The sequence below is a fragment of the Chiloscyllium plagiosum genome, chromosome 31, assembly GCF_004010195.1.
Source record: "Chiloscyllium plagiosum isolate BGI_BamShark_2017 chromosome 31, ASM401019v2, whole genome shotgun sequence".
NCBI lineage: Eukaryota > Metazoa > Chordata > Chondrichthyes > Orectolobiformes > Hemiscylliidae > Chiloscyllium > Chiloscyllium plagiosum.
Window position 1 is genome coordinate 39,790,443 of NC_057740.1, and position 10,577 is coordinate 39,801,019.

General features: G+C 44.1%; 1 protein-coding gene across 2 annotated transcripts in view; it reads left to right on the top strand.

Moving 5' to 3' along the window:
• Positions 1-6,091, top strand: part of mef2b (myocyte enhancer factor 2b) — a 63,990-nt gene extending 57,899 nt beyond the window's left edge. For both annotated transcript variants that reach the window (XM_043721451.1, XM_043721452.1), the window contains 2 exons: positions 1,592-1,742; positions 5,122-6,091. In XM_043721451.1, coding sequence (XP_043577386.1) covers positions 1,592-1,742; positions 5,122-5,428 — 458 coding nt within the window. In that variant the 3' untranslated portion in view covers positions 5,429-6,091. The remainder of the gene's footprint in view (positions 1-1,591; positions 1,743-5,121) is intronic.
• Positions 6,092-10,577: the final 4,486 nt, after the last annotated feature.

The window sequence follows — 10,577 nt, forward strand, 5'->3', positions numbered from 1 at the left end:
ACCTCCAATTTTGGTGTCATCTGCAAACTTACTAACTATACCTCTTATGCTCACATCCAAATCATTTATATAAATGATGAAAAGTAGCAGGCCCAGCACTAATCCTTGTGGCACTCCACTGGTCACAGGCCTCCAGTCTGAAAAACAACCCTCCACCAATACCCTCTGTCTTCTACCTTTGAGCCAGTTCTGTATCCAAATGGCTAGTTCTCCCTGTATTCCATGCGATCTAACCTTGCTAACCAGTCTCCCATGGGGAAACTCGTCAAAGACTGAAGTCCACATAGATCACGTCCACCATTCTGCCCTCATCAATACTCTTTGTTACTTTTTTTAAAAAAATCAAGTTTGTGAGACATGATTTCTCATGCACGAAGCCATGTTGACTATCCCTAATCAGTCCTTGTCCCTCAGGATTCCCTCCAACAACTTGCCCTCCACTAACGTCAAGCTCACTGATCTATAGTTCCCTGGATTGTCCTTACAACCTTTCTTAAACAGTGGCATCACATTAGCCAACCTCCAGTCTTCTGGCATCTCACCTATGACTATCAATGATACAAATATCTCAGCAAGTGGCCCAGCAATCATTTCCCTAACTTCCCAAAACTTGGATGAAGATGAGCAGGATTGACAGTTCAGCATTCCTGGTTGTAGGGAGTATGGATGAGATAGACAGGGGGCTAGAAGAGGAGGGAAACTACAATATTGATCAAGGGGTCAGTCATGTAATTGATGCTATCGCGGAAGAATCATCAAATAGAGAAGTGAAAAAACACAAAGGTGCAAACACTGACCCCAAAATAAAGGACTTGCATTTATACAATACTTTTCACAGCCCTCGGTTTCACAACCAATGAAATATTTTTTCAATGTGGTCGCTATTATAATCTGAGGACACGTTATCCAGTTTTTGCAAAGCAAACTTCCACTGTGAAATAGTAACTGGATCATCTGTTTTTTTTGTGCTTATTGAGCAATAAATATTGACAAGAAGAGCTCCTTGATCTTAGAAACTAGGAGAAAACATTCAGCCCCACGAGCCTGCTCTGCTATTCATTATGATCAGGGCTAGTCCTCTATCTCAGTGCTCAATTTCCTTTCGATCCTAGCCATCGGATCTTTTACATCCACCTGAAAGGGCAAAAGGTGTCTCAGTTAAACATGTCATGTGGAAGCTGACACCTCAGACAGTGCAGCACTCCCTCTGTACCTGCACTGGGACCGTCAGCATCACTGTCTGTCTGATGGATCTTGAATCCTTGGTATTCTCACTCAGATCCAGGAAAGGCCCTTACTGAATCCAGACTGACACTGACTCAATTAATAGAATTATATAATCCAGCAGAAGTTGATTAAGCCCTTCATGTCTGTGCTAGCCCTTTGACAGAGGCATCCATTGAGTCCCACCCCTTTTCCCTTTCTCCATTGCTGTACATGTCTGTCTTTAACAAGAGTTTCCTTTTCAAAAGGTTCCTTTTTAACCTGCTCTTTCAGATTCGTTCCATTTACTCGTAAGTTCCTCCAACTTTAAGTCCATTCTAGTTTAATTTAAATGTCACACTTTTCCTTGTTCACTGTTAACCTGCAGGTTACACACTTAACGACAACGCCTCTGTCTCTGCGTATAACTCACCGGGTGGTGCCCATCAGGACCAGACTGCTATTTGGCCTCTGCGGCAACACCAACACCACCATCCGCACCAGGCTGACCTTCAATCTTCAGCACACCCCCACCTGGGGTAAGTCCGACATACATCACCCTGACTGACAGTAGGCACCACTGTGTACATCTATGATCCTGAGGTGGACAGGTGCCTGTCTGAGAATATATTTCAAAGAGCCTGTTTCTGCAGCAGCCCACAAACTAAACAAAGAATGGGGGATTGTGTTCAACTCTGGACACCTACTTAAGATGTTAAAACCCTGGAAACTGTGCAAAGGATATTTACCAGAATGATACGCAGTGAGTGGTAAGGCGTGGAATGCCCTACTCGCTAATGTAGTCAACTCAGCCACATTGGGGAGATTTAAACAATCCTCAGATAAGCACATGGATGATTTTGGGGTGATGTAGGGGGACGAACTGAGAATAGTTCACAGGTCAGCGCAACATCGAGGGCTGAAGGGCCTGTTCTGCGCTGCACTGTTCTATGTTCTATGCTCTATGATACCAGGAATGAGGAATTTTAGATAAAAAGCAAGATTAGAGAAATTGGGTTTATTCTCCTTGGAGCAGTGAAGATTAAGAAGTGACCTTGTTCCGATGTTCAAAATTATAAACTATTTTTGCAGTAAACAAGGATGTTCTGTTTCCACCAGTTGGTATGTCATTAATGAGGGGTCACAGTTTCAAGATTGTCAGCAATAGAGCTAGGAGTGAGATGAGGAGAAACGTCTTTACTCAGATAGTTGTTAGGATTTGGAATGTGCTGCCTGGGAGAGGGGTGGCTGAGGATTCCATTGGAGGTCTCGAAAGAGAGTTGGATATATATTTGAAAGCGATAAATTAAAGGGCTATAGAGATAAGACTGAAGAATGAGACTAGCTAGGTAGCTGTTTCAGGAGCCAGTACAGACATGATGGGACAAGTGACCTTCTTCTGTACTGTAAAATTCCAAGATTCTAGGTCTATTCATAAGCAACCTCCACAAGCTGTCACAAATACATGGAATACCAGAGAATCATAGATTCCCTACAGTGTGGAAACAGGCCATCTGGCCCACCAAGTCTATCCCAACCCTCCAAAGTGTATCCCACCCAGACCACTGTCCTTACCAATAACCCTACACCTTACATGATCAATACACCCAGCTTAGACACTATGGGGCAATTTAGCTAACCTGCACATCTTTGTACTGGTACCAGAACACCTGGAGGAAACCCACGCAGACACGGGGAGAATGTGCAAACTTCACCCAGAGGGAGCCTGAGGGTGGAATTGAACCCGGGTCCCTGGTGCTGTGAGGCAGCAGTGCCAACCACTGAGCCACCGTGCTGTACATATCATCATGAAATCTACAGCATCCACTCCCAATAATTTTTTTTCCATTCATTTGCTGGATATGGTCTTCATTGTCTGGACCAGCCTGAATTACCCATTTCTACTTGCCCTGTTCATTTATCTCACATACTAACTTGTTCTTTAAGAAGTAATTTCTTCAGCAGTTGCATTGTAGGATAGTTACAGAACACCAGTTGTGTCTGTCCTGTGATTTTCAGGTGAGATTGCCAGGAGAGTAGTCCTGAGCACTAGCTGAAGCTATAATCACACACCTTATCGGTTCCAGACCTGCCAAATGCTGCTTTGATTTTTAATGTGAAGCTGTAAGGACTTGAGTGAAAGCATTGTTGCATTTATCTCCTGCCTGTGGCACCACAGTAAGGCTGAACTTGAAGATCATGCATTGAACGTGCCTGATCCACCGATAATCACACTCCATTCGCTTTCACCACCTACAGTCTGCGGTGTGTCAGTAACACCCGCAGAGTCATGGTCCTATAGCCCAGCACTTGCCAAACCACACCCCAATGTGACCCCATTCTCAGGCTTGAATATCGTCATGACCCAAGTTAAAACTGAGGGGGTGGGGGTCTGCTACAGTGGGAGCATGGCTGTTGTAACTCAGTCAGACCTCTATGGTAGACCTTGCTGCCTCTGAATTAGCCCCCCCTCAGAATTTCACTCATGACCATCCACTTAGGGTACTGACTCCCACTTTAAGTAACTCTGCTTTAAGGTTGTAACCTAAAGTCAGACAATCTAATAAAAGTAATTATGCTTTGCTTTCTGTGAAACTTTGCGAAGTCATGTGTGATCAAGCATTAATATCAAGGTGCCTGTCTGGTAGAAAGAAGAGCAGATCATTTTTGACGCGCTCATTAATAGTACCAACTCCTCATTGATGAGTGTTTGCAGAAAGGTGCTTTACAACAGCTTTAAGCAGGAGATGAAGTTGTGGCTGAGGCTGCATGCTTAAATAACGAGGACAGTTACATCGATATCTAGAAAAGGTTCATAGTTTGGCCATTTGAACAGAGCTAAAAGCTACAGAGATCTCTTTTTAAAGTGTAATGTTTGGTGTTAGATGCGGGGGGTCGACCTGAACATAAGGGGAGGCAGTGGTGTGGTGTTCATGTCTCCCAACTAGTAATCCAGAAATAAGATAAATAACTGCAGATGCGGGAAACCTGAAACAGAAATTGCTGGAGAAACTCAGCAGGTCTGGCAACATCTGTGTAGAGAGAAGGAGAGTCTCGGGTAACCCTCCTTCAGAATGCTTTTCTCCAGAATTTGTGTTTTTGTTAGTAATCCAGAATCTCAGCCTCTGAGGACATGGGTTCAAGTCCCACCATGGTAGAAGGTGATATTTGAATTTGATAAAGAATTATAGTTATTAATGTAAATTTAATATTTCTATATTAAATAGCTGGAATTTAAAAGGTAGCTTAGAACAAAGAACAAAGAAAATTCACAGCCCAGGAACAGACCCTTCGACCCTCCAAGCCTGAGCCAATCCAAACGTACTGTCTAAACCTGTCGGTCAATTCCTAAGCATCTGTATCCCTCTGCTCCCCATCTACCATGCATCTGTCCAGACTCATCTTAAATGAATCTACCGTGCCTGACTCTACCACCTCAGTTACAACTGTTGTTGCTTGCTGTGAAAATGTCACTAATGTCCTTCAGGGAAGGAAATCTGCCATCCTTACCTGACCTGGCCTACAAGTGACTCCAGACTCTGAACCATGCAATTGATGCTTAACTGTGTTCTGAACTGGCTCAGTTAGGTATTTGATGCAGAGGCATTTGGAGATGGGCTATAAATGCTGCCACGTCCCTATTTCCTTCCTTGAACAGAGGAACAACATTATTTGTGATGAGAGCCGAATCCATGCAGAACAGACCCACACCTGTGGTCTGGAAATCTGAAACCCTCTACCCCAAAGGTTGTCAGGGCTCAACAGGAAATATCAAAACTTCTGAGATTAATCTCCTCCCCTGATAAATAGTATTAATGATTATGGAAGCAAAATGATTGTGTGAAGTTAACATATACGTAACCGACAACTTAATCTTTCTTTGCTGTTGTTTCTTTCTCTGTCTCTTGCCTCTACTAGGGTTATTGGCAACTCCCACCTGAACCAGAGCTCCAACCTGGCCTTGCCCACCTTTCAAGCAGTCAGCATCAAATCGGAACGCGCCTCCCCCCACAGCGATGGTGGAGGGGGCGGGGGTGGCGCCAGTGGTATGTTCCAGCACCACGAGGGACGCTTGGGGCTCAGTGGGCTGGACAGCCCCTGTGAAGAGCCCAAGGATTACGCCAAGAGCTACCAGTGCCCCATTGTGCTGACCAGGCCTCCGGCCAGAGACGAGGACAACCTCGGGGCCAAGCGAATGCGCCTTGTGGACGGCTGGCAGAGATGACTCCCCATGGTTGCGCCGCTTTAATGAAAAACTGATGGAGGCAGCTCCTGGATCTTGCTTTTGTATTTTTTCTTTTGCAGTTATTCCTGCGTTCTTAATCACAGGGGCCAGGAATTAATTCACGTCGAATCTGTTAACCCTTTGAAAACCACTTATCACCTTGTGTGGGGAGGGGGGGTGCTAGAGGAGCAGGAAAATGGCTTTGTTCCTCCCCTTACCCTCCCCTACTTCTCTCTCCCCAGAGTCCAGGCTGGTTTGAAGCCTTCACTCAGGTTTCTGTAATTCTGTTCCTGTCCACACGTGGATTTTTTTTTTTATTCCTTCTCCCGCCCTTCCTCTTTAGATTCTGCAGGAGGTCGGGATAAATCTGTGCCCTGCACCTTCCTCCCAGTTGTTTCCTTTTGATCCATGAAAAGTTCTGAGCTCAGTCCCTGGCTGAAGGAGGGAGGGAGACCCGGACTGGACAGGATAGGCCAAGCACTGAGTGTGTGTGGTTAGCCTGGATGCTAGGCACCTTGCTTTGCACAGCCAAAGTGATCACCCTTCACATGTGTAATGGCAGGCTGTTTGACCTCCCAATCCTCTTTTTCCTTCTTTCATGGGATGTGGGTGTCGCTGACTGGGCCAGCATTTATTGCCCATCCCTAGTTGCCCCTTGAGAAGGTGGGGGTGAGCTGCCTTCTTGAACCACTGCAGTCCACGTGCTGTAGGTATACCCACAATGCCATAGGGAGGGAGTTCCAGGATTTTGACTCAGGGAGACTGAAGGAATGTTGAATCATTTCCAAGTCAGGATGGTGAGTGGTTCAGAGGAAACTTGGATATGACGTTACATTTGCTGCCCTTATCCTGTTGGATGGTAAAAGTTTGTGGGATTTGTAAGGTGTTGTTGCAGGAACCTTGGTGAATGAGTTGTTCCAGCCTTCTCACTTCTCACCTGATCTCTGTCCACACACACATACAATGGATAGTGGATAACAATCTGGAGCAAGAATCCAGACTGAAAACTTCCCTTCTTTGCCCTTAGGTTTATGAGGTAAAACGTAGTGACCCAGCTACAAGTATGTGGATTATTGCATTCAGAAATCATGGGCTGGAAGGGATGCATTTTTTTCACTAAAGAATGGATTGTGGTATAAGCCGCCCACATTCCTGATGAAGGGCTTTTGCCCAAAATGTCGATTTTTCTGCTCCTCGGATGCTGCCTGACCTGCTGTGCTTTTCCAGCACCACTCTGATCTTGACTCTAATCTCCAGCATCTGCTGTACCCACCTCGGCCTAAGTCACCCACAGCCCAGCAACGATCAGAAAATTATTTTTGCCTGCCTTACATTGACTCATTTTGTACTAAAGGAAAGCATTAACCTGGGCAAGACTAACGGTGCTACAGAATCCGATTGTTTCGGGAGGAGTTGAGGGGAGACGAGGAAATGCAATTGAAGATCGAGGCCATTGAACGGATCCCCACAAATCAATGTCAGTCCTTCACCTGCCAGACATGTCCCATATCGACAAGGGAAGGTGGGGATCATTTGAACCAAGGGTGGGAATCCTCATGGTTTTGGGGCTTTGTACCTGTTTTGATATTGTTCCTCACTGACTTCAACCAAGAGTCAAATTGTGTAGGGTGTGAAAACAGCTGATCTTGTCAGGTCATGTGGCTTGGATTAAAATGGCCTTTTGTTAGATATAAATATGGCATACTCTGCCATTTCTTACATATTAAGGTTAGCTCAGTTGGCTGGACAGCTGGTTTGCAGTACAGGGTGATGCCAACAGCATGGGTTCAATTCCTGCACCAGCTGAGATTACCATCAAGGACTCTCCTTCTCATCCTCTCCCCTCACCTGAGGCATGGTGACCCTCAGGTTAAACCACCACCCATCATCTCTCTAATTAGAGAGCAATCTTATGGTTTGGTAGGGCTACAGCAACTTTATTAATCACAGATTGGAAACGGATTTATTATTGGAAATGGACTTCTGTAAGCTGTGGGTATCCTAATTTTAAAAAAGAACATAATGACCCAACTCAAAGTTTCCCAGATTTTCCTGCATTGCAGTGGGAATGTATCACAAGTTCTCAATGCTCCTGAATATTTGGGTCTTGAAGGGTTAAAATGCCCCTGGTTTCAAATGGGAGACCGTTCCTTTGTTAAATATTGTTCTGTTTTATATTTTAAAAGTGAAGGTTTTTCGCAGTGCGAATAGATTTGTGTCACTTTTTTCTCTGTTGTGTGAGACCTGTTTAAAGGTGGGTGGGGTGGGCTTAAAGGGAAAGTACATGGCAAACTGTGCACTCTGTGCATTCGGAGAGAACGTGCCTGTATTACTATTTTGTCACCAGAATGTATTTGTATGAGTGACGCAATGCCTTTTTTTAACATGTTTTTTGTGTTTGGGGTGTAAACGCAAGGCAGCTTATCAGACACATTTAAGAGCGATTCCCTTCACCTCCCCTTTACTTTCACGTCTCATGTCCCCCTATACTCCCTTCTTTTCTACTCTCTCCCTTTGCCCCTCACCTCCCCTTTTCCTTTCTCTCTCTCTCTCACTCTGTCTCTCTCCCTCTGTCTCCTATCCCTATCTTTTCCCTCTCTTCCCTTCCCCTCCCCTCTGCTCCCCAGTAATTAAGAAACAGTTCCTCATCAAGAGCCAGTGTCAGTGGTAGAGGTGAGAGAGTAATGATTCAGTAAAGCTTACCCTCAGAAATTCTCATTGGCTAAAATAAGCATCAAACATGTATTTGTTAGAGGGAACATCTGTTTGTTACCAATGATGTGAGGGTTTCAATTAATTTTTGCAGAATGTAAGAAAACTTTAGTAATCAGACCTCGATTTCCATCCCATGATCCCCCACACCAAACCCATCTTATAGCTATTTTCAGCTCCACCAAACAGTGTTAAACATAGATGAAAATATTTTGATCTCAGAAAAGTAGGATGTTAGTAACTTCACTGAATTGTCCAGCTCTGAATTGGAGGTGATGTTGGTCAAGGAAAACCAGATATTGCAATAAACTGAACAAGAAGTTAACCATTAGTGTTGAAAGCTGCAGGGCTCTTGGAGATTTCAGTACTTTGGCATTTTATTTATAATGGAAGTTATTTGAGATGTGCTGCAAACTCTCAGCACTGTGTGTCAATTTTTAATATTTGAAGCCAGTCCAAAAGAGTGCACTTATTTATCTGCAACGTCCTTTAATCTACATTTGATGTCATCTCAGTCCTTTGAGGTTGTCTGTACTCATTCCCTGATAAAATTGATCCATTGACAGAGTCTATCTGTTGGAAAGCTCTTCTAGAACCTTATCCCATCTTTGGAAAGTGTGCATGAACAAGTTTATTGCCCTAGCCAATCCCCCTCAGTTTGAAATCCAAATTCTTCCTCCCTACATTGTTGCTTTTCCAATCAGTGATCCCTAAGCCTTCCTTTCATTTTCCTCCTAAGCTCCAAATCTCCCAGTCTTTCCTTCCCCTGCATCTTCACTGATGAGACAAAGATTCATCATAAAGTCACTGAATCAAACTCCTTCTTCAAAACAGTGATCCCTTTCACATCTCCCAGTCTGTCTCATCTGTCTATAGACTCTCAAGTCCTGAGCTTGCTTTCATCAAGCTACTGTCCTTAGTTTGCTTCGTCTTGATCTGCATACGATTCATTAATAAACTGAACAAGGAATTCGTGAGAATCTTCTTTACCCAGAGACTGGTGAGAATGTGGAACTTGCTCTCACAAGTAAAGGCTGACGTGGATAGCATTTCAATGAAAGTTTGATGAAACACGAGTGAGAAAGGAATAGAACGTGGGAAGGATTACACGAAGAGATGTTCATATAGATCATAAACACCAGAACAGACTGGTGGGTCCAAATGGCCAGTTTCAGTACCGTAAATGCTTCTCAATCTTGTTGGTGCCCTACCATGGAGAATCTTCACTAGGATTCCCAATTTTGAAAATTAAACAAAGTGAAAGCCATAAGTCAACGTAATGAAGGAAATTTCCCTCAGATTTGTTTCCTGTAATTGAGGGTTGAAGATAGCAACTATATATTTTTGTTCCTGATAATCAGACTGCAGGGGAAGAGTGCAGAGGTTGCAACACAGCATTGGGTACAATCAGTCCTTGAATGTGACAGAGATCGATTGTAATAAAGTATTGATTGCAATAGGCAGTGAAGCAGTTGGTGCAGCAAGGCATGGATTGATTATGATGGAACATGGGCCTAGGAAATTGTTTCCGTTAGGCGAGGAGACTAGGACCCGTGGACACAGCCTTAGAATTAGAGGGGGTAAATTCAGAACAGAAATGCGGAGACATTTCTTCAGCCAGAGAGTGGTGGGCCCATGGAATTCATTGCCACAGAGAGCAGTGGAGGCTGGGACGCTAAATGTCTTTAAGGCAGAAATTGATAAATTCCTGATGTCACAAGGAATTAAGGGCTACGGGGAGAATGCGGGTAAGTGGAGTTGAAATGCCCATCAGCCATGATTGAATGGCGGAGAGGACTCAATGGGCCGAATGGCCTTACTTCCACTCCTATGTCTTATGGTCTTATGGTCTAATTTCATTCAATGACTCTGATTGTGAAGGAGTTTGGGTACAGAAGGAAGGATTATGCCCAACAGAAGTTTTTACAGGTGATTTCCCAGTCAGTGCAAAGGAGTAACAAGCATTTTCCCCACACGTGTTACCTGTGTCACTGATTGGAAGAGAGTGTTAGATTATGAGATGCCAAAGGAAACAGGAGCAGTCCGGAGGTCTGGTGCTGTTTAAGTGTTACCAACTCTAGTCAGACATATTCCTGGAGGTTTAATCATATGGTCTTTCAATACCAAACATCCCACCCGTTAAATAGCCTTTATTTTTCAATTCCAATTTTCATTACTAATGAATGAGAGTTTTTAAAGTTTATTTTAGTTGCTACTGTAATTAAGCTTCCAGGTATTGCTTGCAGCAGTGTCCAGGAGATTGTCCACTTATTCCTGGTGACTCCAGGGCAATCCTGAAGAGTTGGCATCAGCTCATATACTGTGACACATTATGCTGTGACATATTATGACACATACCATCCCTGTAATAGTTGGTGATCATTAGCCTGTACCTGCCTGTAATGAGTTGAAGGAGCAGGACATATGCCAGCACAAT